This window comes from Eretmochelys imbricata, chromosome 10 (assembly GCF_965152235.1).
Source record: "Eretmochelys imbricata isolate rEreImb1 chromosome 10, rEreImb1.hap1, whole genome shotgun sequence".
Taxonomy (NCBI): Eukaryota; Metazoa; Chordata; order Testudines; family Cheloniidae; genus Eretmochelys; species Eretmochelys imbricata.
The window spans coordinates 31781155-31809120 of record NC_135581.1 but is presented as its reverse complement, the minus strand read 5'-3'; the positions used below and the strand labels follow the sequence as shown (position 1 = coordinate 31809120).

Sequence of the window (27966 nt, the reverse complement as noted above, 5' to 3'; positions counted from 1 at the left end):
CTCCCCATTCCGGCACTGGGGACAAGGCTCTGCCTGAACCCTACTGAGGTCACTGTTATGGTTTTATGTTGGAGTGTAGAGAAGAGTGAGAATCCAATGAAATAATGGCAAAGCAGGTGATTTTTAAACTTTGTTCTTTCTGTATTGAGTTTTCATCAAACCATCACAAATGCTTCAAACAGCTCTTACACTTTATTCTAGGGTTTGGTTTTAGCCATTTCAATTAGATTTTTACAAAATAAAGATTTAAATCTCGTATTAAACTGAACTCTAATGCAACCGGAATTATGGTGTAGCAGTAACACACAGATACAGTCCACCCAGGCTGAGAACACTGCTCCACCTGCTGGCATATATGTACATTTGTCACTATTTTGGAGCCCAGAATCTCAGATGTTAAATAGTTGGCTCTTCTATATAAACTGGGGCAAGCGACCTGAACTCCTAAATTGCTTCATCCCTAAAGCTTTCATTCTGTGCTACACAGACCAAATAAAGGCAGTGAGGATTAGGGTTATCAGATACAAAGGTATTTATTGATGCCCTGAATAAGTACATTTCATTGTACATCAGGAATCCAGTTCAAAGCATCTGAATCAGCTCCCAGTTCAAGACCCAAAGGGAATTATTTGCAGAGGCAGATGGCATCACTTTGGTCAGTATAACAGGCACATGACAGGAAGCTATGGGGTAAGTCCTTCCACTGACCAAAAGGGACCATTTTCTTTCTAAATTCGGGCTTCACTTTGTGCCACTATTGCTAGAGAGTAATAGCAGCCATGATCACTCTGGATCAAACTCCTCAGCAGCATACCTTTCTCTGTCGCATGAATGACTCAGGAGGCAGAAGGAGGGCTACTGAAATCAACAGTCCTAGAAGGCCACGCACTCCACAAGCTGTGACAGGAAGCTGTTCCTAGTTAGGATTTCTTCACTTCTGCTGATTCAGAAAGTGACTGCTCCGTGAGCTGCTGGACCAGCTCTTCCACGTATACTTTAAAAAGAGGAGTAGGGTCCTGAGAGAGAAAACGGGTTAAGGAGAAACTGAACCTGAGCAGCAACAGGAATAGGGAAGGGGTAAAGTGTACAACAGCCATTGTACTAGTTAAACCATGAATAATCATTAATGGGTGTTTTAGTCCTTACCTTTTACACACACTGCCTCTCGCTACCTGTACTACAGCACCAAGACTCATCTCCATTCACTAACCTGCAGCTCACCCTTGGGATGTTTTCCCAAGCCCTTCCCCTCTCTCCCATGGAAGGATACGGCTTCACTCCTGAATGGTTTAGGAGGAAAAGGCAGCATGGTGACTGTAACGCTGTGTTGAATCTGGGGGACACTTAAGGATATTCTGAATATCAATATTGTAAAATTGTAATGAGTTGCACCAGATATGCCATATAAGGTATCTGCAAAAATGTTATATTTTGCCAAATATGATAATCTTGGTTATATGTGTGTGTCACCTTTGTATTACGGGTTATAGATATGTATGTCTGTATTTCAAAACTTGTGCTATGCTTCTGGGTGACCCCCCCCGCCCCCCAGACAGTTTGGGCGTCTGTTCTGCCTAGCCTGCTTGATGGCCCATTAAGGACCATCAGCTAGACAACTGACCCATTGAGAGAAGGCAGATACACCTTATGACTCAGCAAGGCATGTAGGGGCATGCCTATGGACAGAACTCTGAGGCCTCCAAGCCATATGCTGGGCAGCTTTTTGTTTGAAAAAAAGGAAGCACAGACTGCTTGGGAAGAGACTATAAAAAGCAGCTTCATCTTCTCCCTTTTGTCTACAATCCTGCTTCATACCACTGGAGGGACTTCGCTACAAACTGAAGCTCTGAACAAAGGACTGAATGACCTACCCAGCTGTGGATGTGTTCCAGAGGAACTTTCAAGCCAGCAAACTCACCAATACTGCTAAGGACCTGAAATACAGACTTTAAAGTCTTTGTATGTGTGTGACTGTTTTACCATTTAAAATCTCTCTTGTTGTTCTTTCCTTTTTCTTTATAATAAACCTTTAGTTTTAGACACTAAATGATTGGCTTGCAGCGTGATATTTTGGGTAAGATCCAAACCTATACTGACCTGGTGACATGGCTGACTGTTTGGGGTCAGAAGAACATTTTTGTATTTGTGAGCAGAGTTTAAAATAACTTTTCACTGTACTGGACCTAGGTGCTGACTGGGAGCCAAGAAAACTGGCATGCATAAAGGAAGCGGTGTGATTTCTTTTTTTGCTTCTTGATAACCAGCGTGGGGGATCAGCAGCACAGTTTGTGACTGGTTGATGAGCTTAACTTCAATGTTAACCACCTGTTTTGGGAGTACCTGCTCTCCCTTTTGCAGCCTGCCCTGCCCTTGGCATTTCCAGTGAGGGCTGCCCCAGGCACCCCCAGATCACAGTGACCAATGGAAGTAAGTGTAAAGTACCCTGGGAAAATGTACCCTGGGAAAAATCACCCAGTCTTTTCTCTCTCACACACAACTCTGAACCTGCGAAATGCTCTGCCATAAGCACATATGGTAGAAAGTGATGCACAACATCTCATTGTGTTCTACTGAGCAGTTTGCTGTTGCCTCTGAATAGAACTTTGGTCACTATCACCTCACTGAAAGTGAAATGGCCCTAAGAAGGGCAAGGAAAATAGGTAGAGGTCTGGGCAGGACTGAGACCAGACAGCAACCTGGGAAGAGGCTGCACAAGTGGGGACTGGGCTGTGGTACTTAGAATCCCGAAGGGGGGGATGGTGAAAACTGACCAGTCTGTCCTTTCAGCTGTACATGTCAAGCAATTTCAGCCAGGTCAGTGCTGCAGGACAGCAGATGGTCATATACTGGAGGGGCTGGATCATTTTACCAGCTGAGCAAAGCAGGGCCCTGCTCTCATCTTGATGGCATGTGACTGTGTCTGGAAGTAAAGTTGTAACATCGGAATACCATATCTGATCAATTCCAAAATTTCAGGGAACGTTCTACCCATGTATGGGCAGAACCCTATTGATTTTGGGGAAAATCAGAAAGGGGAAATGGGGTGCACGGAGCCCCTCACATCTGCTTACCACACCTAGCAGCTTTAACAAGCTCTGTAATTGTAGAGATTTAAAGACCAGCTGATGGCAGCCATTAATTTCCAGCAGAACACCCCGACCATCTCACCTCTGCCAAAGTCCCAAAGGAGTTTAACAGATTGGGAGATAAGGCACTCAGTGTCAAACAGGAGAAAAGAAATAGCAGCAGGGGGCCAGAGGAAGAGCGAAGGAGACTAAGAAGGAAAAAGGTACTTTGGAGTTGTAGGGGTGCGTGGTGAGGGAAAGTAGAGACCTGGAGCAGTGGTGCCCTGTTGTGCCCCCCCCCCCCCCGCCCGACCAGTAATGGAATCTGTCAGTGCCCCCCCCTCTATTACTGCACAGTTGGCTCAGCAGAGGAGCTTGGGCTGAAGGCAGAGCTGGGGGCAGAAATGGGGATGGGGAGGAGCTGGGGGTACAGGCACAGCTGGCCTGGGGGCAGAGGGAATGAGGGCAGAGCTATGGCTGGGGGCATTTGTCTTTGTTGAATTTCATAACATCATCTATAGCCCAGTTCTCCAATTTATCAAGATCCCCATGAATTTTAGTTCTATCCTCCAAAATGCTGGCAACCTCCTTTCCCCCTCAGCTGTGTCTCATCTGTTTAGGATGTCTCAAAAAGAAAGTAAGTTCACAGAAGAGCACAAGTACTGATCCATGCAGGTAAGGCTAGAGACCAATGATTCCACATGAGGATTCCTAAGTGTGGCAAGGTACCTTCTCAGTCTCAGCTGTTTTTAGCCTTGGTGTCATAACCATAGGGGTAGCCTAAACTCCTCCTTACCTGTAAGGGGTTAAGAAGCTCAAGTAATCTGGTTGACACCTGACCAAAGGAACCAATGGGAACAAAAGATACTTTCAAATCTGGGGCGGGGGAGAGGGTTTTTTTGGGTTCTTTGTTTTCTGTGGCTGTTCGCTTTTGAGACTAAGAGGGACCGGACATCAATCCATGTTCTCCAAATCTTCCTGAACAACTCTCTCATATTTCAAACTTGTAAGTAATACCCAGGCAAGGTGTATTAGTTTACCTTTGTTTTTTCAACTTGTGAATTTTCCCTTTGCTAGAGGGAGGTTTATCCCTGTTTTGTTGTAACTTTGAAACTAAGGCTAGAGGGGGTTCCTCTGTGCTCTTTGAATTTTCTGCTACTCTGTAAGGTTAACTACCAGCCTGAGTTCACAGAGGTGATTCTTTTACCTTTTTCTCTTTAAATAAAATCCTTCTTTTTAAGAACCTGACTGATTTTTTCATTGTTCCAAGACCCAGGGGTTTGGGTCTTTGATCATTTTTTAACCAATTGGTTAGGATATTATTCTCAAGCCTCCCCAGGAAAGGGGGTGTATAGGCTTGGGGGAATATTTTGGGGGAATGGGACTCCAAGTGGTCCTTTCCCTGACTGTTTGTTAAATCACTTGGTGGTGGCAGCGATGCCAAGGCAAGAAGGAAATCTGTGCCTTGGGGACCTTTTAACCTAAGCTGGTAAGAATAAGCTTAGGGGGCCTTTCATGAGGGTCCCCACATCTGTACCCCAGAGTTCAGAGTGGGGAAGGAACCCTGACACTTGGTGAGACGAGCTTGGGTAAAACAATCCTTTTAGGATGCTGGGGCAATCCATTCCTTCTCTCAGCCAGTCTTTTGGGCTTGTTTTTCTTCCCTTATGGGAGGGAATGCAGCCTTCCCTCTTGGTGAGGCTAGCTGTCTTGCTGCTCCTAGCCTACAGGCAGCTTGACTCCTTCTCTCTATCTTCCCACCTCTTCTCCCAACAGGGGAGGGTTTAAAAAGGTCTCAGGTAGCCCTTAGTTGGAATCAGCTGATCCTAATTGACCTCAGGTAACTCCCTCTCAGCTGATCCTAATTGATTCTCTGGTAACCCCTTCTCAGCTGAACCTGATTGACCAGTAGTTACCCCTCCTCAGCTGATAGGGAGGAGGGCCTTTTAACCTTCTGGGACTGTTTTCTACTCCCAGCCATCTGTCCTGAGTTTATCACATTAGCCTTTTGATAACTGCCCTTGGCCTCCACTGTCTACCCTTCCATGCTCTGTCCCTTCTTCCTCTCTGCTACTACAGGATACCCCCATTCCTGGAATTGGTGGCCTGGAATCCCATCCTCCATGAAGCTCAGGAATGACTAGCCACACCATGTTGTGGGTTTCTGTGACCGCTGAGGTTGCAAACAGGTGGGAGGAGGGAAGTACTGGGGATGAGTGTGGGGCACAGACTCTGCAGGCTGCTGGGAAGCTCCTCTCTCTTCTGATGCATTGTGGCTGCCTGTGGGATCCCCCAGCCCCTACCTCATAGTACTAAGAAGCTCCAGATGAGTATTTCGGAAAAGCAAGTGAAACTGAGGAGTTGATAGGGCTGCAGGGGGAGAGCTGGAGCCTGCAGTCATGTCTACATATCCTAAGCAGCATGGATGTGACCGAGAAGGGGCACAGAGGAATGATTCCTTCTGAAAAGAAAGAAGCCAGCAGACCCAAAGCATTTCAATTACAGGGTATGGGGTGTGTGTGTTGTAACTGACCCTTAAACACCCCCAAAGAAATAATTCCAACATTAAACATCCCCTGTTTAAAACATGTCCACATTAGCTGTGCTGATTAACGTGGCGCTTCAGAGGTGCCCAACTCAGAGCACAGGATCAATGAGAGCACTGTATGGGCTCTTTGTAAAGCAACTGGATACACACCCAGTGGGTGCTGCCCAAGTGAGAGTCAGGACATTGTGTTCCCATATAACTCAGAACTCACCTTTTTCTCTAGAAGTCGCTGCTTTTCCACAGCTTCTTCCAAACTCAGCCCAACCCACTCAGCCTCCTCTTCTGGGATCACAAATTCCTGTGTGACAAGAGGAAAAGGTTAATGGTACAATCTTTACTGGGGAAGCTAGTGACTAGCTCCAGTAGGACTGTGGGACTGTCTCAGGCAACTGGAAGGAGCTAATTGGAACAGAATCATGGTAAAAAGAATTGAGCATTTTGCATGTGCACTTTCCATTTCTGGTGACCAACAAAGAAGTTTATCCCCTGAAGCTTAGTGCTTTTCCATTTAGCAAACATAGGTATGTTTCTTATTGGACACAAGCTGTCAGGCTCTATCTTAGGTCAGCATACTGAACGTCAGAATAGCTGTGGGAATTGGGTATTACGTTAACACTGGCTTTGTGCTGACTTACTTCAGCAGGTGCATCTCCAATGCATGAGCTGCATTAAATGTTACCAGTATCACCCCCACACACATATAGGGCTTCACTGCAGCAGCAGCTCAGATGGCCCCTCTGTGTGGTGATGTTAGATGCCCAGTGATCATTTCAAGGTCTTTCTGGCTAACACCAAAAACGTGAGCCTTTCCCCTTCTGACCAATCAAAGGTGCACTCAGCAAACAGCCCATGTAAAATGACAACTGGCTAAATAATAGAATTAGAAAAAAAAAATTGACTCTACCCTCCTGAGAATAGAATCTTGAAGTATTCATCACCCCACTGCCTAGGAAACATGACCAGTTAGGAGGGACACACAAGCTTCATTGTACAGATCTGATGATAAACAAAACAGATGAATTACCCACCTGATACTTGTTATAGATAGCCTCTCTCTTTGCTGGATCATTTGGATGCAGGCTAGGGTCCTTCCGAGCGAGCCGTAGCAGCATTGTTCGTTTCAAATCCATCCCTAGCTTGGAACACAGATCAACCTTTGGAGTCTGAAGGAATAAAGTTTGATGATTGATTGATGTTGATGGATGGATGGATTCAAAAGACTGTAAATGACTTTTCTGCAACATCAGTGAAACAGTCAGTCCTCCTTCCCCCACCTACTGGTGGCTACTCCTCAGTACTGCCCACTATTTTACAGGCAGCTTTGTAGTAACAGCCAGAAAAGAAATTTAAACTAGGTGCTCAGAAAATGCTTCAAACAGCTGCACAACTGTGGAATAATCTGCCCATGGAGGTTGCTGAAGCTCTCACTAGAAAGACTTGAGGACAGACCTAAAGCTGTTTCCACCCAAGGCTGGAAATAACCTCTTGCATCTACACTGAACTCAACTCACTCTGAGGTGTGGTCAGAGTGAGGCCCCTGAGTCAGAGAAGTCTAGAATACAGTCACAGCCGCCCTAACATTTAATGCCAAAATCAAGATGGAGCATTGCAGGCTGGGACGTTTAGGGCTGCACTGCCATATTAAGGTTAGGGTGCTTGCAACCAGCTCCACTTACATGATTTGGGTGCAGCACTGTGGTGACTGCCAAGTTGCTGATGCGGATCTCACTGGGAAAAGTTCAAGGGCCTACCCTCCCACATAACTCAGCAAAGCAGAAACACATGTGCCTTGCCTTGAGGATGTAGAAATCCAATCCATAGGCTGCGTCGATCAGGTCCAGGGTTCTCATGGTGACTGTAATGGTCAGTTTCTTGTCAAGGATCTCACTATACAACTCTCGCTCAAAAAGCTGCGGCTTCCAAGTCTTCTTCAGTCTGTTTGAGAGCTAATAGGGATAAACAAGATTCCCAAAGAATAAATCATCCCTCTGTTAATGGCCACATTACTCAGAAGAGACTATACAATGGCACCCACAAACATTGGCTATGTTTGGACATGGCAGTACAGAGCCTATGTTTTGTCACAGAGTCCCTAAGGCAGGAATGGACAAACAGGGCTCAACCACAGATATAACATGTGGAGACCTCAGAACCCAGCATTCAATCTGGGCAGCCAGGCTACACTGCATGCTGGAAAGTACTTCTCACAGCCACTGCAATCTACTCCATTTTATGCAAACTAAGCTCCTGGCAAGCTGCCGTGATCCACAACTGAGTTAAGCTGGGGTGCCCCCCTACCCAATGACTTCCGCCTGCTCCCCCACATCACCTTCTCCTTGCCAGTTAGCGTTTGTCAGGTTTCATTCGCACTCAGGTTTGCCCTGATCCAAGGCTGGAGACATTACAGTGCCGTTCCAAGACCCAAGAACCCACCATCCTAGGACACATCAAGGGATTACTAGGAACGAAACAAACTCTTACAAAAAGCACAAATGTGGCTTGTTTGGCATCCCAACACCTCCAGACTAGCCCTGAGGCAGGAAGCCTAATCACACCATAGGAAAGTAGACACACTGTTGCTGTCTGTGGAAGCCTTGGTTTCACACACCTAGGTTAGACAAACAGTGCTAATTATTGTCGGCTCTGCTGTGCAACGGATTTATTCCTGTCTCAAGAACTTGCTCTAGATTCTCAAAAGGTATTTAGGTACTCAACTACCACCAGATTTCAATGGGAGATGGGCACCTGATATCCTGGAGGATCTGGCCCCCAGAGCCTTTCAGGAACTACAGAATAAAGTCCTGCTGGGTGCAGAAATTAAATCTAGGTACGATTTGCTGAAAATGGAATGAAGGGTTTACTGGAGAAGTCTGTGGGTATTGGGTCTCAGTAATTCCAGAGCAAGTTTGCTCAGCTGATAAGTAAAATGATATTCGTTCTACCTGCCACCCCTGCACACTAACCCTGGGATCTGATAGTTAAGCTGGGCTCTTTCTGCTTTGCACATCACCAACACTAAAACCTAACACTGGAATTCAGTCAACAATTCTGAATATGCTGCAAAACAGGTGGGCAGCAAACACCACCAATTTGGTCGACATAGTATACTTTCTCTACACACACAAGCCCCTGTACATCATTTGAAAGCTTATTATGTCTACTTTAAGATGAGGTCTGATGTGAAGCTGTGAATTGATGCCATTACCATAGAAACAGTGATAATGTCACCATCAGCACATTAAAATGACCACTTTGAAATATTTGCATTTGTTTCTGTTAGTTGCATTAATTCAAGACATAAAATTGGATTTTTGTTGTTGCTGTAATGCTTTGAAGTTACAACCTAGAGCAGTGATTATCAACCTGTGGTGCACGCGCCCCTGGGGCTCCGCAGATTATGTCTAAGACTTCCAAAGGGGTCCTCACCTCCATCTGAAATTTTTTTAGGGGTCCACAAATGAAAAAAGGTTAAGAACCACTGATCTAAAGGGTTAAACAACGTCTAACAGATTTGTACAGGTATCATTGAAATGTAATAGCACTGCTGACATTTCTAGTCAACATCATTACTGTTGGGAGCAAAGGCATATGTAGGCCTGATAGAAGCCTGCCGTGGATTTTAAGAGTCTATTCTCATGTTTGACACGATAAGCAGAACTGTGTATGTATAAGAAATTGCAGAGCAATCATTCATCTCTCTCAAATCTCTCCATTTGTTCTTCCCCAACATCTGCTATTTGCAGCAGAGACTTTTGTACATCTGATGTGACATGCAGTTCAGCAGATATGTTGATAGTGCTCTTCTGGGTGCAATGGAGGATCAAATGTGTTTTGTCTTATTGTTGCTGACATGGTTGTTAAGAGTTGTAACATGCTCTTCTTCAGTGCAGGAGCAAGGACTTGTTTGTGGACTTTGTCTTCACTACTTCTTGTTAGGCCACTTCTTTCTCCCATGGCCTCTGGATATTCGTAATATGAAGCTGTCATCTCTAACACTAATACTGAGCTGTGAATAAGTGTCACTGAATTAAAACAATAGTTTCTAGAATATTTCAATGGGTAGTTGCATAGGCAAGCACAAATTAAAATCTAGCAGGCAGACTAGATGCTACATTGTATGTATAAAAGCTCACAAATGGAGAAGCATATTAGGAATTACCCACTACGAAGCACAAGCTATGGGTTTATAATCTACTGCTAGTGGTGTGCAATCTTCAGTGTGAGACTGATCAGATCAGCAAATTGCAATTGAAAATACAGAACATTATTATAATCATGTGATATACTTTGACAAATAAAACATGTGATATGAAAATATTTCATGTTAGTATATGTTTATATTAGCCATTTTTGCCACATGCTAAACAGCATCATTTCTGGGGGGGGGAAATTGCCCATGCAAAAATCTTTTAATACGTTGTCATTTGCTAGCTTTGACCAATAAGCATGACATTAAGGTACTGAAATTAATTTAAACAGAAAAACCATGGTCAGTTATGTTGCACTGTTTCTGGAACTCTGAAAAAAGTTACACTCATTTTGGGTACCACTGTTTCACCCTACCTACACGCTTACAGCCCCACTTGACAGCGCCACATCATACCTCACCTTAAACACACACAAAATAAGTTTTCAAATACATAATGTGAGTGTGAGGGTGGATACATTACACTTAAAAATAGCGCCCTTTTTGGAGAACTGCCACACATCTAAACAAGATTAGGCACCAGTTCTCTTCCAGAGTTGTACTGGCACTGCAGAACCAAGAGGAGTAGGAACTTGTTTGGGTCTGTGAAGTCAACAGATAAGGAATAAAGTATCATTTTCACAGACCATAAACACATACAGTACTTTAAACATCACCCTTAATGAAACAACTTAGACTAGAACCTGGTCTCATATTATAAACTAGTGAAGGGTGCCAAGCTGAAAATAACATTTTTAGACTGCACAAGTTTAACTTTATTCCTGATTAAAGTTAAGAGGCTGGTGCTCAAGGTCTCTTATCTATGTTCAACACAGTCAAATGCCAGAGGAACAGGCCTGCAAGTTATAGGACAGTCTATGGGTTTGAAAATACGGTTTTACATAAAGCACATCTTGAATAAATACGTCGAAGGCAAGAACTCTCTATGTAAACAGGAGACAAGATCCATGGCCTTACAAAAGGAGAAATAAAGTGGCTTACATTAAGTTCTTTAGTTACCAAGGTCATTACTTAGGCAGTTAGAAATACACCTCCAAACTTCATGGCCAGAATTGACCTTGGCATGCCCCTCCCAAACTCTGCTTCCTATCATAAAATTATCTGCAGAACACCAGGTAAAAAGCAATGACTTTCAGGATGCATGGGCCCCTTTCTAAACCACTTGGGGCTAAATTTATCACTCCTCACACTGTCTGACTTTAGCTATGACTTTGCTTCCTAGCACTCTTCTCCTCTTACTGTCTTGTAGCTTTTCAGCCTCGGCAACATTAAGGATGCAGCAACCCCTATTGCACATGTGGTTGGGTCTTGGTTACACAGCTCATTACAACACTGCATAAACAGGAATTATTTCTTAAGATTAACAAATGAAAGTATAGTAGATTACAGTTCGCATGATGCTCTCATCAGAGCAGGTGGAAGAAAGAGGGACAATAAACCCCAACTTGGAAGCCTGGATACTATTGGTGAAGAAAAGAGAATAAGAGTTACAGTAACTGCCACCCAAAACCCCTGCTACTGAAGAGTGTGTGTGTGTGTGTGTGGGGGGGGGGGGTGAATTCTCCCTCCCTTCTGATTTTCATGCTAGAGAGCGTAGTGGTGGCAGCCACTCAGTGCATACTTGCTTCCTGTTCCTAGCATTGGCCCAGTTTGCTCAGCAGACAAATGAAGCCATAAGATGAGAACACACCTACACTACTACATCTCTACCCCAGTATAACGAGGTCCTCGGGAGACAAAAAAATCTCACCGCGTTATAGGTGAGACAGCATTACATCAAACTTGCTTTGCCCCCCCCCCCACCGTTCCTTGTTTCCTGACCGCCCCCTCCAGAGACCCCCCGTCCCTAATCACCCCCAGGACCCCACCCCCTGTCCTCTGACTGCTCCGACCCCTATCCACACCCCCACTCCCCCTGACAGGCAATCACCGGCAGTGGCGGGAAGCGGAGCAACGCGGCCCCAGCCTGCTCCATTCCACCACCTCGCAGCCGCAGCGCTCCGCTTCCCACTGCCGGTGAATGCAGGGAGGTTGCGGAAAGGACGCTCCCCGCACTCACCAGCGGCAGGAAGCGGAGCGATGTGGCCCCAGCCGGCTCAGCTTTCCTTGCCCCAGCCCCAGCCATGTCGCTGGGGTGTGTGTGTGTGTGTGTGTTGGGGAAAGGTCCCGCACTCACCTGCGGCAGGAAGTGGAGCGCCATGACTGGGAGCTGGCGGAGTGGAGCAGGCTGAGGCCGGGCTGCTCCGCTTCCGCCGCTGCCGGTGAGTGCGGGGGGGAATCCCGTCCCCCAAGCCCCCTCCCCTGAGCGACACAGCTGGGGCCGGGACGAGGGAAGCAGAGCAGGCTGCTCCCAGCCCCCCACTAATCCCCCGGGCCACTCTGGGACTGCGGGGCCCCCAAAAGTGCCCCCCCAGCTCCTGCCTCCCAGACCCTGCGGGGGAGAGCCAACCCCTCGGCCCTGGCCCGGCACCCTTAACACGCTGCTCAGAGCAGCGTGTTGGAGCTTTCCCGCCTTGTAGGCGAACCCAAGTTATGCCGGGTCGCGTTACGTCGGCGTAGAGGTGTAGTTATTTTGTTTTCCCTTTCAGATGCGGCTCAGCCGCACTCCAAACTCACTCACTTTGTCATTGCCAGCATACCGAAAGCCGGAAATCCAGCCTTCTCCTCCCCAGAGCCCTTGCTGAGACTCGGGGGGGTAGTAGACGGGGATAGGAACATCCTGCACGCGTTGCCGTTGGCCTGTTTCGGGATTTAATTTATATTTCTCCCCAAGGGGCTTCCAGTGAACGGGGGTGGGCTGGGTGTTATCCTGCAGGGACTTGAGATAATGGGCGGGCAGCCGGGCGTAGATGCCCTGCTTCAGCTTCAGAGCGTCCCAGATCCGCGGCGGGTACTTGTGCAGCGGCATCAGGCAGCGGTCGCTGTGAACAGACAACGGGGCGGATCAGTTCGGCCGCCGCAGAGCGCAGGCAGCCGCGAGACCAGCCACCCGCTGCGGCCAGCAGTCACCCTTGGGGGCCTGGCAGCCCAGGACCGGAGAGCCCGGCTGGGCTCACCTGGGCGGAAGAACGAGCCTCACGCCCAGCCACGGGGAAGACAACCCGGGACCAGCAGGGCCCAACCCAGCAGGGGGCGCCGCCGCCGCCTTCGTACCCGCAAGCTCCTGCGGGGCTCTGCCCCCTCCACCTTCACCGCGGCCACGAGCGAGAGCGCGTCGCTGCCCCTCCCGCCCCCGCCAAAGTCTACGGAAGGGTCCGCGCCTCGCTGCTGCGCTCCCCCGCAGCCCGACCCCCATCTGCAGCCCACGTACCTCAGCCACCCCCCCGGCTCGCGCAGACAGGCCGAACGCCCTCCTCTTGCCACCGGAAACAGAACCCGCGGCCCTGTCCGCGAGGCTCCCCCACCGCCCATTGGCCGCCGCTGGTGTCGTTCGCAAGCCCCGCCCCCCTCCTCTCGGGGCCGTGGAAAGAGCGCGGCCGGGGAAGAGCCGAGGAGCGGACCAAACCGCGTCTGCACCAGGGCGCAGCCCGCCCCCCGCCTGGCGGAGCTAGGGGCGGGGCCTGGGCGAGCCCAGCTCCAGCTGAGGGGGGCGGGCCTGAGGTCGGGCGGGGAGTCCAGGGGTCAGGCTCGGGCGGCCACCTCCAAGATGCAGAAAATCCAGCCACTGACCCCCCCCCCCAAGGGCCCGGGTGCCCACTGGCGCTCGTCGTTCGGGAAGTGGTCTAGAGCAGGGTTCTCAGACTGCGGGTCCCGACCCAGTGCGGCGTCGCGGAAGGTCAGGGCAGTGGACCGCGGCGCCCCGGTCTGCACGTCGGACCGGGCCATTAAAAATCCCGGCGGCGCGGCTGCCCGGCGAAGGCAGGCTGGTCCCTCCCTGTTGTGACCCTGCGCTGCACCCTGGGCGCAGCCGGCAGCGTGCCTGGCTCCTGGGCGGGCAGGCGCTCCACGCCCGCTGCCCCCGCCCTGAACACCGGCTGGGGGAGGCGGTGCCTGCGGGCGAGGGCTGCAGCCTAGGGGCTGGACATGCTGCTGGCCGCTTCCCGGGTCTGCGGTGCCAGGGCAGGCAGGAAGCTTGTCTCTGCACGCCGGCTGTGCTGCTGACTGGGAGCTGCCGGAGGTAAGGCCCTGCCCCAGCCCTACACTCCAACCCCCTGAGACCCCCCTCCCCCCCGCCAACCCATATCACACTATATCTGGTTGCTCCTAGTTGCCACAGGCTAGTCACTTAACCCAGATCAATTGGTCTCCAAATCTTACACCAAAGACAACACTGGCTACCAATTCTATAGTAATGTAACTACAGGTTTATTAGCTAAGAAAAGGAAATAAGAGTTGAGAGGTTAAAGTGGATAATAAAAGATATTAACAGGTGAGTTACAGTTTGTAGTTCCAAGTGGTGGCAGTGAGGTGATAAACTGCTAGTTTCTCAAAAGTCTTTTCAGGGTACCCAGATTGTCTCTGGGGATCTCTGCTTTGCATCTGGGACTTGTCCCTGTAAGAATCCGAACAGTGCAGAAATACAGGAGCTTTCTTCAAATCATATGTATAGTTTCTTCACCCAGAAAGAAAGCTGTTTTTACCCACATGGGGTTTTCCTTTGATGCCCAGGAGCGAGGAATGCACTTAGTCTTTTGACCTCTGACCGTCATACACAATGGCAGCTTGCTTCGAAATTAGCATTTCACAAGACTTCTTTGATGGGTTATTTAGTTACAGAGGTATAGACACTAAACTTTTGCTATTACATTATAGCAGGACACAGACAAGTGAAAATAATGCAAGTTACATCCCATTCGTTTTCATGAAGTTTGTACGAGACTGGTGTTTAAACACTTTGATCTCTTAACACAAATGAATTGGCCTGTGGCCCTGATCTCACTTGGTCTGCCAGCATCACAAAAGGTTCTGCTTGCTTTATTTTCAAGCAGGGCTTTATCTTCATCGGCTCCTATTTTTCCCCCATCAGACACTATGGATTGTAGACAATTTACAAGCATGACTTCACTGGTATAATTATACCACTATAGCTATATGGGTAGAAATCCCTTTGTGAATGGTCTTATTCTGGAATAAGAGTGATTTTTTCTGGCTTGGTTGATGTTGCTTTGAAAGCAGTATATTTATATGCCCTTTGACAGCCTGTACAGGGTGAGTAGCAAGAGCTGTGCAGTCTGCTAACTGCAGTTTTCTGCATCTGTGGCTTTAGGCTTTCAGCAGCATCAGACCTTGTGATTCAGCTGCTAGTGCTGGTGGCCTGTGCAGGGTGAGATGGGGTGGGTAGCAGCCAGCCGTCTCCCATACAATAGTAAATGTTTTGGGGAACATCACATTTCAACCACACCCTCCCACGGCCCTGCTGGCCCTCACTCTGCTCTGGGGTGAGTCCTTGCCTTGTGCACATGAGCGGAAATGGGCTTATGAAATGTGGGAGAGTACTATGGCTCACTCACAAGGCAAACACAGAACTCCTGTTCCAGTCAGGAGGAGCCATTCTCCACTGTGTTGTGAAGAGTACATTCTCACTGAGGTCTGTGCTGGAGTTGGGAATTCCCACACAAAGCTTTGCACTTGGCTTTGGAGGAGGCTGGAGGAAGTGCCTATTTCAGGAACGATCCCCTCCTTCTTGACTCTAGTACGTAGTGCATGGGAGGCTGCACCTGCTAAACTGAGGTGGATTATCCATTTGCTAGGCTATGTCTACACTTAACCACTACTGCTGTACCGCTGTAGCACTTCAGTGTAGACACTTACTACAGTGACAAGAGGGGTTTTCTCTTTTCTGTAATAAATCCACCTCCCAAAGAGGCGGTACTAGGTAGATGGAAGAATGCTAGTGTAGACTAGCCATTACTCACTTTCTGTTCCAGATATAAAGTGAGATGGAATGGCTAATCCATTGTGTGCAGCTATTGTCCTGGGCCGATGCCTTCTGACTTCATAGGCCCTTAGGATGTAGTCCCAAGAGTTTAGAGTCTTTGGGCTAGTCTACACCAGAAAATTAGACCCAGCTACAATAATATACATAGAACATTTAGCAAGAGACAGAAGATGGGGGCATGAGGTCAGCACTGACCCTCACAAGCAATAGGGGAGGAACAATTCCACTGAATTATGCTGCTTTAGATGTTTGATCAGGGTTCCCCGACATGACGAAGGGAGATCACGGTTCGGCTTTTCTGCCAGTAACCCTGGCAGGAAGTGATCATTTCCAGGACTTTGCTTGTCTGTTCAGCGCTCTTTGTGCAAGGAGGTTGGTGCTTCCAGGCCAGTTCTTACTGGATATTTATGCACACCACAAAAGCCACCAACATGGTCTCAGCAGAGAGGCCCCGGACTGAATGTGCCACAAAGCCTGAACTCTCTTCTCCCTCACACAGTGGGTTCCCTACAGCCAGGAAAGGGGACTCACTGGTGGGTAAGGGGGAACATGCACTGCTGCTGTCTATGCTAAGCTTGTTCTATGGAGAGATTACTTCAGCCTCCAGGACACCATCACGACACAATCATCCCCATGAAAGAAGAGACTGGCTGGGACTGCAGAACTTGATTTTGCTTTTTATTTGATTCCTTGCCTTAGACATACAAATATAAAATCCCATTCCAGAAAGTGCCATTGCGGATTGGACGATCTCAAGTATAATTACATTTATTAAATTATAAAAACGAGAAGCTTTAAAATTCACTATATAAAATAAAATTAAACCACAAAAATTACAGCAAAAAAATCAAGTATTTAAATATTGGCATCTGCTCAAATTCTACCCGAGGTAATTGACAAAGTATTTATTTCTCCCAGTAAAACTATACAAGATAATTCTTTCCAATCATAGTGTTGAGGATGAAGAGGAATAAAACTAGCAAAATAATTACAGGTATTTACCCCCCAGCCATCCCAAAGCTCAATGTGCTTCACAGCATTGAAAACTATATTAAAAAGGCATAAATTAGAGTATTATTGCTCCATCTAGTTAATGCGCAGCATCCTGGCTGCAAATGCAGCATTCTATGTATGAAAGAGTTGCAAACAATGTACTACAATCCTCTAAGGCCAGTGCTCAGCTTACAACTAAGTAGTAACAACTGAAGAGAAAGCGCTAAAAACTGGTGATTAAGTTATAGGAATCCCAGAGTGTTTGAAATCCTGCTCCAACAAGGTACAAAATTACTAACTAGAGCATTGCTACAGGAGGTAAAAGGAACAGTAAGACAGAGACCCAAGCCTATAGCAGAACAACAAAGGCCAGTGGATTTGGGACATTATGTCTCAATATAAAAATCCTGTCTTCATGTTGCTTGGAACAACTAAAAAGTCGGACTACCACAACACTTAGTGTTACCACTCAGCCTCTTCCATACAAATTCACATTACCTGTAGCATGGAGTGAAGAGATACAAGTGTTTCTAAACAACCTGCAATAGCCATAACCATTTTTTTCCTTCCATTTGTGGCTTTTTAGTCTAGGTACAATGAGTGTTATTCGCTCATCTGTATGTCTGTTTGAAAAAATTAATTTGTAAAGAAATATGGCAACCAATGTGAAGTTTTCATCTCTGCTTCTACTCCAGGAGCAAGATGCAGGTCAACTCAGCTTGCAGGTCTTCCCCAGATTTACCTGCACCAAATCTAGCCCAGCCCCCCTGAAGAGAGTTTGTTGGAACTTTGTTAGCTGGTGGCTGGATTAGTTGCTAGAGAAGGGTAAAGCTGGAGGCTGTAAGCAGCTGGCAAAATACTGGGCTATTTTTCAAAAGCCAAATAATCTTACGCAGAGAAAGTGCCCTTAATTAACAGCTCTTACTCTCTTCCCCTCTCCCAACCACAGGGTTTAAACAGAGCCTTCGCTGTCTTCCTCTGCAGCTGATCATTGTGAAGGAAGGATCCTTGATGTCAAATAGCAATCAGACTCCATATTGTATACAGGAAATATACAACCCTCTAGTCACACCAGATCTAAGTATAAAATAGTCAGCATCCCTGAGGGAAAAGCCAGAAGTTGCATACGTTGAACATCCACCAGGCCAGATGTTCAGGCACTGGCTTCCTTTTGCTTGCCACAAATTGCCACACAAATAGTTGCAGTTGCAATTTTGCCCCTGCAGTTTAGTTTGCTGAGGTGTCTGACCCCCTGGTTGGTACGTGCACTTTGACATCGGCATGATCTCAGCTGTGGATGCAAATAATTCAACCTCTGGAAAGGGAGGCCTAGTTAAGGCCAGGTTGAAAATTTGTCCCACCATGTTCAGCAAGACACAGCTATCCAATACATGGGATGTCAGTCTCATTCTGGCCCCTCCTCCTAAGACAGACCCTCTATCCAGGACTCACCTACCTTCTCTCAGCTACCTACTGCAATCACAAGAACTGCTATAGCCGCGAAGGGCGTTTAAACAAACTCCAGCAGCTGCTGACCTGACACTTGATAGGAACAAGAGAGAAAGCAGTAGCCTGATCTGGGGTTTGGTTCTTGTTTCAGTGGCAGAATTTCCACGTCAGTCATTATTCCCCCAACACAAAGCAGGGTGTGATGGACTCGCACCCTTCAGCATATCATGGAGATGGGCACAGGGGCAGCTCTTTCTAGAACACGTGAGCACAGTGTGCCTCTATTTCCATAGTTTTGCTTTGGGATGGGCAGCCCACTGCACCCCTGCAGCTCCCCAGTAATGCCAAGATGAGACAGACATGCCTTGCTGAAAGAGGCCACCAGCACCAGCTCATAAACAGTTGGGATAGTTGCCCTTACCATGGCAAAGCGAGGGGAGATCACAGGAACTCCTGGTGGAAACAAAGCCAGGCACCACCTTGAAGCCCTCTGCGAGGAGTTGGCATTGGGAGAGGCACTCTGGTGCCAGAGTCCTTGCTATGGTTGGTAACAGTGAGCCCCAGACCAGTTGCCATGGCAGGAAGGGAATGGAGCTCTCGTCTTTTTGGTGGCATGTGGATGCAGGCTATTCCTTCATTTATAAAAAACATTAGAAGCCTCTCCCTATTCCGTGGAAGGGTGCAGGGACTCCTTGTCACCATCTTCCCCGGAGGCAGAGGCCCAGCATCTGCACAGTCAAACCTGCTCCTGCCATTGTGCTGCCCTGGCTAGCGAACAAGTGCATTACTGATTTCTGAGCATGCAGAGGTGGCAGTTCTCACTGGTCTGGAGAAGAGGGGCCCAAGCAAGCCCTCCATCCCACTGGCCTGTGACCCTGCACCCGCCAGCCCGACTCAGGTCACCGCGTAGAGCTCCTCACGGTCATTTTTGCATATCTGATAGCGACAGATGAGCTTCTGTGACCAGGCCCAGGGCTTCTTATGCTTGTCACAAGGCGGGAGTAGGAAAGCCACGCTGCTGGCCACCAGGATGTGCCAGATGCTGTGCGTGTAGTAGTAGTTGTCATTGGTTTCCATGAATGCATACACCAAGATGGCGACGAAAGCCAAGGCGATCCCTGGAATGAGGTAGAAAACCCAGCGCTTCCATGAGGTGGGGTAGCAATGGCGGCGCTTCACTCCATGGTAAACCTAAAGGCACAATACCAGAGAAGGGTTATAGCAGCACAGACCCACCTCTTCTGTGGGGACCAGCAGACGCTCACATTGGTACCCAGGGGAACAAACCGATAACTAAGAGGTCTGCACCTCCCAGCAAGAGAGGTCACTTGTACCATGTCAGTCCTGAAGAAGGAAGCTGAGAGAGTCTGCCCCAGCATGATGCAATGCCTGGACCTATTTTGTATTCAGGGCCCTAAATACCTTCAGTTAATAGAACAACCAAGTTACACATTTAAAAACACACAGAGTTAGGCAATGCCCAAGTCACGGTTATTGTACCTTTAAAGCCCCAGAGCACATATGTAGCCAGCAATCAAAGTTTGACCATGAGACGTGCCGGCGAGTTAGAGCTGCCAAAGCAGCTGGGCTGGGCCAAGATTGGTAACCTGGGAATTCCTCAGTTAACTTATGGCAACAAGTTAAGGAAGAGACAGAAGTTGAAAGCACCTAAGCTTTCCCCTTCACCAAGGTCAGTGCATGCCCAGGTCACCCTGATCCATGGACAGAGGAGAGGCTGCCTGAGGCCTGCTCATCAGGGCAGGCAGGGATCTCATCCCACTCACCCACTGCAGCAGCTCCTCCCTGCTCCCACCTTGTCAAAAACATGTTTCTCAAAGCAGTAACAAATGGAGCACAGCCCCAGCAAAGCAGTCACTTACCCATGCCATGATCATGACGATGAGAGCAAAAAGACAGGGGCCCATCATGTTCCAAATGCCTCTGCGGTCCAGCTGCAGGGACATGGCAATTAACAGGGTCCCCAGCACAAAGAGAACCTAAGGAAGATGAGAGGACAATACTGACATCAGGAACGTACCTACCAGACTGCTTTACAAGGTGCTGCACAGCACTGCTGTCACTTGGCTCCTGTGGGTGCCAATGTCCTAACTCAAATGCAGGGTCCCTGGAAGGGAGAATCCTGCAGAGAGGCGCCGGAATCTGGATGGGATACAACAGCACAGCATAAAAAACGCCGCCTGGGCTGAGAGAAGTGCCACACCCGCCCCACCAATGTGGCTCTGGAAGAGCCGGTTCAGTGCTGAGCACCCGTGATGCTGAGAAACTGGAGGGGGTCAGAGAAAAGCAACAGAAAATCTCTTTGGGGCAGGGTGTGGCACGGTCGGACGGTCTTGGTGTTGTGTGTTTACACAGCAGGGCCTGGCCCAGGCTGGACTCCACAGCGCTTTCCCAACACAAATAGTCAGGAAGCTGCAGAAGCCGAGTTCTGAGGAGAGATTACAAGAGCTAAATCCACAGAATTTGGCTCAGTGAGGGCAAATAAAGGAGATGCGTAATAGTCTACAGCTAACTGAAGGGAGATGCCACGAAGGGGCTAGGGGTCTTCGACTATTAGCAGTCAATATGCCCAATGGCTTGTGATGGGATGTTAGATGGGGTGGGATCTGAGTTACTACAGAGAATTCTTTGCTGGGTGTCTGGCTGGTGAGTCTTGCCCACATGCTCAGGGTTTAGCTGATCGCCATATTTGGGGTTGGGAAGGAATTTTCCTCCAGGGCAGCTTGGCAGAGGCCCGGGGGTTTTTCGCCTTCCTCTGCAGCGTGGGGCACGGGTCACTTGCTGGAGGAGTCTCTGCACTTTGAAGTCTTTAAACCACGATTTGAGGAGTTCAATAGCTCAGACATAGGTTAGGGGTTTGTTACAGGAGTGGGTGGGTGAGATTCTGTGGCCTGCGTTGTGCAGGAGGTCAGACTAGATGATCATAATGGTCCCTTCTGACCTTAAAGTCTGTTATTCTATGATTCTACAAGGGCGCAGAGCAGCACACAACAGCGGGCATGGAGCCTGCAATGCTAGTCAGCTTTTGGCAAGCCATGTGCTGCTACGTCACCCCCGGCCTGATCCAAAGCCCAGTGATGTCAGTGGGAAACTATCCACTAACTACAGTGGCCTTTGACTTGCGCCCCAAGAGCACAGTGGCCTTTGCTCACTTGGACCAGTTAGTTATGGAAATAGGGCTCTCTCAAAATCTCCTTGGAATTTAAATGGAAAAGGCCACGCCCCAACACTGATGCAGGCTGCATGGCCCAGCGCTCAGGAAGCCAGGAAATGCCAGTGTTGCAGTTCAACATGAAGCTTTAGTGCTTATCTGTATTAGAAATGTTGCACTGGCTTTTAAACTAAACTGATGTTGTGAAACCGATTCCCTTTTCTATAGGGCAGGCCTTTGAATCATATGGACGCACTACAGGAGAACCCTTCCTTGTGGAATAACAGGAATGGAGAGTCTACAGCTGTAGGAGATGGGTTGGACTGGCTGGTAGACTGTAGAATTAAGAGCAGAACAACAGCCCTTGTGCTGATCCTTGAGTGTTTCACATTGCAGGGTGACTGGTGCTTTGTGCAGTGAATGCCCGTTACTCACGTATTTTAAGATTTTCTTCACTCGGGCCATACACAGGATAGTCACCCAAATGGCAACTACGGAGCCCAGGAAGTCGCAGTACTGCAGAGTGTCGTAATCCATGATGCACATCACAGCGACTCCTGGCTGGTCACACGCATGGTAGAACTAGAGGCAGGGAACAAGAAGAGCCAAGTGCAGCAGAAAGCCGACAAGCTCCTTTTTGGACGGAGTTGGTAGACAAATACAGAAGGCTCAGCCCTGGAGCTACGAGTACCTGCAGGGAAGGTCTCCTGGTGCCTTGTTGCAGGCATGGAGAGCATCTGCTTTTAAACTGTATTTGTTGGTGACAGGCCTGCCAAGGGCTGATGGGGAAGAAATGCTGGTTTCTCAACAGACTCGGCAGCCCATCTGCAAGTGCCTGGGACAGATCAGCCTCACATGACATCCCTGTTTAGGTCCCCCAGCTGAGAGGGGAAAGGGAGCACCTGATATTTCTAGTGTAAAAGAGTTGCAAAGCAAACAGGTTTTGAAGGCAGTGGAGGTTTTGCTCTGCAGTTCACCCATAGGGCCCAAGAATCGGGATGGGGGGAGGGGAGGCTCGGCAATCTTGGAGACTGCACTGTTTCAAGTCATAGTAGCAGCACCCCCATTCCCCTTCTGCAGACCTCCTTGCCACCCTGCTCAGTCCTGATTAATGCCTCCCCTTCACCTCCTTGCAGAGATTCAGTTGCCTCATTGGCTTGTTGGGTTCCCTGCACTCAGTGGGGGAGGAACTAGGAACAGCACTGGGTGTATTCTCCAGGGCTCTGTCCCAATCTGCTGTGTGGAGTAGGGGAGTGGAGGGGTTGTTCTGCTTTACTTTAGATATAAGCCCTCTCATGGGCTAAGTGGAAGGTCCAAGCTCCAGGCCACTGTCCCAGCTAGCCAAGGCAGAGCGTGAGCTGTCACTGAGTGCAGTGTGGCTGCCCCCCAGGCCTGCATGGTCCATGTCTGCCTCAGCGCCCTACAGAGGGGTGCACCCAGTCACAGAGAGAATTGATCTCACAGGGAGACAGGGTAATTAACACACAAGATGAGCACCCCACCCCCACACAGCTCTCCCATAGTTCCCATTGATCAGGCTCCAACTGGGATGCTAACATGACATTGGAAGTGGGAAGGCTGATAATATTTTTGATGCTAAGTTTTGGACTGAGCTGCAGCCCTGTCAGGTTCACCAGCACAGGCAGAGGGTTCACATGGGGCCGAGCATGTGTGTTTTAACAGATCTGTTCTCCACTGGAGGTGCCCGGCTGATGTCAGTGAGCGTTCCCAAGAACGGTGCAGGCTATAGGAAGAGAGCACCCTCCTGCTAAGCCTCTCCCTCTCAGGTATAGAGAAGCAGGCTACAGGAGCCGTCACTTTGAGGGTGGGGGTAGTGGAGTGGCTATAGCCTCTGCAGAGGGCCCAATACCCCGCACCAACTTGCTGCTGGGTGGCAGAGCAAACAGACATGACTTACTGTGGAGAAGAACATGGTGTAGGTGTAAACAGAGGCCTCCACCAGGTAGTAGCGATACAGAGCAACTGCAATGGCTGGCAGGAACATGAGGTTACTGAGAGTGAGCAGAAGGGTGGCCAGATTCTGTGAGCCGACAGACTGGGCTTTAGTGTTATCAGTGCAACTCCATCCGCCCCAACCTGGAACACAGCAGAGAGAGGTTACAATGGCACATCACCAGGGCTTCCATAACATGCCAACAGCTGCCCAAGGATTCCCTAGCAAAGGCACACACAACCCACCCCCACACGTGACAAATTCCATATCCCTCTCAAACTCCTCTCTCCATATTCTGTGGGTGACCGAATGCACTTGCTGCATTAGCCATCTGCCTATTCCCCTGCTCCTGCAACTCCAGGCTCTGTTGCAGCAGCTCAGCCTGGCAGGGAATGGGGTGGGCTGCACCTTCAGGAAGGATGCCTGAGCTGGGGTCACAGTGATTCCAACAGGCAATGTGCATTGGCTAGCAGTAACAAGAGACAAATGGACACTAGACCTCTTCCTGCTCCTGGTGCTTAGCCAAGGGTCCCAGCTAACATGGCTCCAACTGCCCATCTGAAACCTTCAGCCAGTGACACACCTGCTCTCAGCACGCCCCCAGCACACAGTGATGCGCTAGCCCCGGGAGGGTGCAGTCTCCAATTTACCTGGCACTGGCCCAGACCCCAAAGCCTGGGGAACATCCCAACAGAGCCTAACCCTTATTTTGGAGAGGTTTCCATACTGCTCCTGTACAGTGGGGGATATCGGGGATGGCTGTAGATGGGCTGCAGTGGGTCTGTCAATTCCTCCTGGAGGTCAGGGCTCTTCATCTCCAGGCATTCTCAACTCGCTAAGCTATTTTTCAGACACAGTGATCAGTGGCTTGGGGCATGATGCTCTCCAGTGGCTGGGGGCTCAAAGGGAGAGATTCCTACAAAGCCAGAGAACCAGGATTGTAAACCAATGCCACAGTTTACAGAGGAGGCTGTGTTCTCGCTCTAGGGCCACATGGCTGCAGCCAGACAGCCAGGAAGCAACTGGCTGGAATTCGAGGACAGCCAGGAGTTTTGGGCAAATAACACCTCTGTGACTGTGAGGAGCTTATGATTGTCTCAAGTTTGTCCAGAGCTGGAAGGATCTGTGAAGTAATTACTGTGAAACCCCAGACTGCAATGGGTTTGCCAGCCACTTGCTCTGAGGCATTTAGAGTCCCAGGTCCAGGAGTGCGGGTTAGTTTTGATTGGATGCCAATTCTGTTGATTGACTGGATGGATGTCACTCTCCAGAACAGGTTTGTAGGATGAATGTTCAGTTAGGAATTGCAGAGCTCGGGCTAACACTCTCCAGTATTCACGGGCCCTGCTGGGCCACTCATGGAAAGCAAACACAATGGTCCAAGAAGTTGGTTTTGATGTGCCTGCATGTGTTCAGAAAAGACTTGGAGGGGTTCACCCAGCTCTGCAATTTAGGAGGAAAGTCTAGAAGCCCATCTGTGAATTCCAAGTGCTGATTTCATCATAATAAAATGAATATTGTAGGGTAGGTAGGACCTACCCATGTCTCAGGAACTGGGCTAAGGTCTACAAGGACATGGCTCTATCCCATCCACGCTGCAACTCTTAGACATGTTGCAACAGTCAGGGAACAGGCACCCCCCTGATGGCTACACGGGGCCTAAACACAGAGAGGCAACCAGCAAAGTCATCCTTCATCTTCCTTGGGCTATTTTCTATTTGATACAGACTCACGGCTCATAAGACCAAGAAACATATAGGCGCTCTTTGTGGATCACTGCATTCTTAAGGGTGAGAGGCCTTTGTCTCACTGCCACTAGCCTGGCCCAGGAGTGCCTGCATTGCTGTCCTTTAGTGATGCCACTGGAAGATCATGGTCCTGGAGCTACTTTCGTAAGGAAGGGGAAGTTGGGCCCAGACCAGCAAGCGCTGCAGCCAGAGGACCCTTCCCCAGCTGTTCCAAGCTGGAGGTGGCTGTAGCTGCTGCAGGTGGGTTATTCCAGTGCTCTTCACTAGCACAGCGTCTCTGAGCACTGCCCGTGCAGGGGCTGCATGGGGAGCGGTGGTTTCACCCTACACCCTCCAGCTCCGGGAGCCCCTGGACTCCACTGCTTGCATGTCAGAGTCCCTACACAGGAAAGGGGAAGTTATACCTCAGGGTGGACATGCAGGCTTGCCGGAAGGCTAGCCCAGGCTCCGGAGAGAGGGGACTCACCAGCTTTACAGCTGCAGCCAGCGTAGAGGTAGCCATGTCTTCTCAGAAGACTGCACTGTCCATATGTCCCACAGTCGTCAAAGCAGGGGGTGAGGTATGTAGAGACAGTCACTTTGGCTTTCGCTTTATTACATTCCCTGCAGCCAGAGGAGATTTGACTGTCAAATGAGCCTGAATATGCAGAGGTGCCTGCTGCCAACAGAACTCCCTTTGATCCCCTCCCCAGGGTAACTGAGGCTAGTACACAGCTTGGAGCCCCTCCCGACACTGAGGCCAGGAGATCCTGGGGCTGATGTCACCCCGGCAGTCCCCCCCGTTCAGTGTGCTGGGCTCCCTGTGCTGCACTGCCAGTGACCTGATCTCCACGCGTAGATTTGCCCCTCCCCAGGGGTTGGAGGAATGCTGCAGGCAGCGAGCACCTCTCTGGGGAGCCAACCCTTCCCCTGCTGCATGCTATGGAGCAGCCATAACAGCACCAAAGTGATGTAAGTGGTGTGCCCAGGCCTCCAGAGCCTCATGGACCACAGTGATAAATGGGTGTGGGGAGGGTGTTTGTGGGGGCTCCTCAGAACTAGCAGGTTAGAGAAACCTCCCCCCTGGGTATCATGGAAGAGCCTGACCACCCAGCTGGCTTGTCCCTCCTGCCCCCCGGTCTGGGAACCCAATGCAGGACCAAACCCAACAGAGTACTTTTGAGGGCTCTGGACAATCTCCTCTGAAAGGTCTCTGAAAGCCCCCAGCAGCACATGAGATGGAGGTAAACATTCCAGCACTGCCCCAACCCAGATACCTCCCACCTCAAACCACCTCCTGTTGTCACCCACAGAAGTGGAGTGGGAGGGGCACGGAGCACTTGGAGTGGGGGGGAGCATCCCATGGGGGTTGTCTTCCGTTGCCATACATATGGGACATGCGGGAGGGTTCTGGCCTGGCTGATGCTTAGTGACCTGCTCACTGGCCTGAATGGGTTCTTGAGTACCTTGGCCAAAGTGTTCAAACCTGGGGGCCTGAATCCATATTTGGACACCTGTATGGATGGGACCTGGGCTGGCAGGAGGTTCCAGCTAGGAGCTGTGAATGTGAAAGCCTGGTTGCAGGCCCCCAAGTCTGGGCATCTTGGCCTCGGTTCCTCTTTGATCCTTGCTCACCCTTATTTGTTTCACACAGAATGTTTTGCTGTCGGCCAGAGAAAAGGACCTGGCTGGGACGCTGATTGCTGAATGGGACAGAGGGAGTTGATGAGGGCACAGGAGACAGACCGATGAGCTGGCTCTATAGCAAAGGAACATGAGCTAGGTAGGGTGAATGCTACCCCAGGGTGATGGGCTCAGCTGCCTGGCTCCCATCCTGTCCATCTGGGTAGAGCGATTGCTTCCTATTAACCTCATTTCCCTTCATCACCTGCACCCCCCACCTCTTCGGTCTCATGCCATGTACACTCTACTCCACTACGGGATCAGCACCAGATCAGGTAAATTTACACCAGAGAAGTGAAGCAGCTGCATGTCCTGTGCAGTCAGGGTTCAGCTGGCCAGAGAAAGCCACTGGACACCCTGAGGTCCACAGTCCTACCAGCTAGAGAGTCAGTGCTCAGAGGCTGGGAGATGAGTTACCACTGAGGTGAAGCAGCATAGCCAGCCACCTGAACAGGCCTCACAGAGCACCGTGAGCCACCCTGGGGCAGAGTTTATTTGATGGTGATTGGATATTCCTGGCCTGCAGCTGAACTGTCCAACTCTCAGAGAAGAGACAATGACTTCAGCGTCTGCAGGGCTCAAATGATAGAGAAATGCTCTCAACCTAAGGCTGCAGAGGCCCCTGCGGAGCTGTACGACAGCAGTTTTACTTTCATTTATAGCATGGCCGTTTGCAGCATCTGTCGGGTGAAAGCCAGACTCCACGGCCACTGGGCAGGCAAGAACGCAAGCCAGCACCAGCCTCCACCACTGCCTCCTCCAGGTGAGAGCAAAGGGGCTTCATGCCAATGGCTTCATGATGCCAGGTGGCAGAGCGCAAGGCAGCGCAATGGTGCAGTTTGTCTGCATGGTGAGGTTTGTCAAGGGGAGCTCCTGGCCAGCCATTGCACACTCACCCCTGGCCCTGTGGGCAGATTAGCTGCAGGGAAAGGAACCAGTTGTCAGTCTCTGGGTAGGGAATAATCAGCGTTGCTTCTGTGGAGGACGCAGTCACGTTCAGAGGGTAGCCCTGGAAAAAAGCTTCAGAGAAAAAGGGTGTTGTGCCATTGGTTACATGACGTGGCTAAGAACTCCCAGGAGCTCTGGAGCTTTGGCAGGAGGGGGAAAGGAAAGAGACAAGACCCATAGAAATACCAGGCTGAGACTAATCCCCTGAGCTGTGGAGCATCGGAGTTACATTCCCCACAGCAGCCTGATCTCTCCATGATTGGCCCTCCTGAGATCAGAGCATACCAGGGAGCCAGCCTTCATGACCAGGGAGTAGGGGCAATGGGAAAAGCCCAGACGCTACAC

The 27966-nt window shown here is 49.5% G+C and overlaps 2 protein-coding genes across 5 annotated transcripts in view; both read right to left on the bottom strand.

The window, feature by feature from the left end:
• Positions 1-514: 514 nt before the first annotated feature.
• On the bottom strand, positions 515-13340 carry MRPL28 (mitochondrial ribosomal protein L28). 2 transcript variants are annotated; one of them, XM_077828130.1, is made up of 6 exons: positions 13131-13306; positions 12441-12741; positions 7407-7559; positions 6642-6776; positions 5825-5911; positions 515-1016 (listed from the first exon to the last, which is right to left on the bottom strand). In XM_077828130.1, exons 1-6 carry the CDS (start codon positions 13229-13231, stop codon positions 921-923), a joined length of 873 nt encoding a protein of 290 aa, XP_077684256.1. In that variant the 5' UTR covers positions 13232-13306; the 3' UTR covers positions 515-920. The 2 variants fall into 2 exon arrangements, with proteins under 2 accessions (XP_077684256.1, XP_077684255.1); XM_077828129.1 differs by lacking the exon at positions 515-1016 and adding an exon at positions 1050-1355 and having other exon boundaries at positions 13131-13340.
• Positions 13341-16363: 3023 nt separating this feature from the next.
• Positions 16364-27966, bottom strand: part of PGAP6 (post-GPI attachment to proteins 6) — an 86146-nt gene continuing 74543 nt past the window's right edge. For all 3 annotated transcript variants that reach the window (XM_077827453.1, XM_077827452.1, XM_077827451.1), the window contains 6 exons: positions 27570-27693; positions 25478-25614; positions 23228-23406; positions 21745-21891; positions 20021-20137; positions 16364-19331 (listed from right to left, as the gene is read on the bottom strand). In XM_077827453.1, coding sequence (XP_077683579.1) covers positions 19035-19331; positions 20021-20137; positions 21745-21891; positions 23228-23406; positions 25478-25614; positions 27570-27693 — 1001 coding nt within the window. In that variant the 3' untranslated portion in view covers positions 16364-19034. The remainder of the gene's footprint in view (positions 19332-20020; positions 20138-21744; positions 21892-23227; positions 23407-25477; positions 25615-27569; positions 27694-27966) is intronic.

What these genes read in the sequence shown, in the direction of transcription:
- MRPL28 (XM_077828130.1), bottom strand. Translation starts at nt 13,231, where the DNA reads ATGGGCGGTGGGGGAGCCTCGCGGACAGGGCCGCGGGTTCTGTTTCCG. An exon ending in GGTATGCTGGCAATGACAAA is followed by an intron (nt 7,560 to 12,440) that starts GTGAGTGAGTTT and finishes TATCCCTATTAG; the next exon opens with CTCTCAAACAGACTGAAGAA. An exon ending in TGGATTTCTACATCCTCAAG is followed by an intron (nt 6,777 to 7,406) that starts GCAAGGCACATG and finishes TTATTCCTTCAG; the next exon opens with ACTCCAAAGGTTGATCTGTG.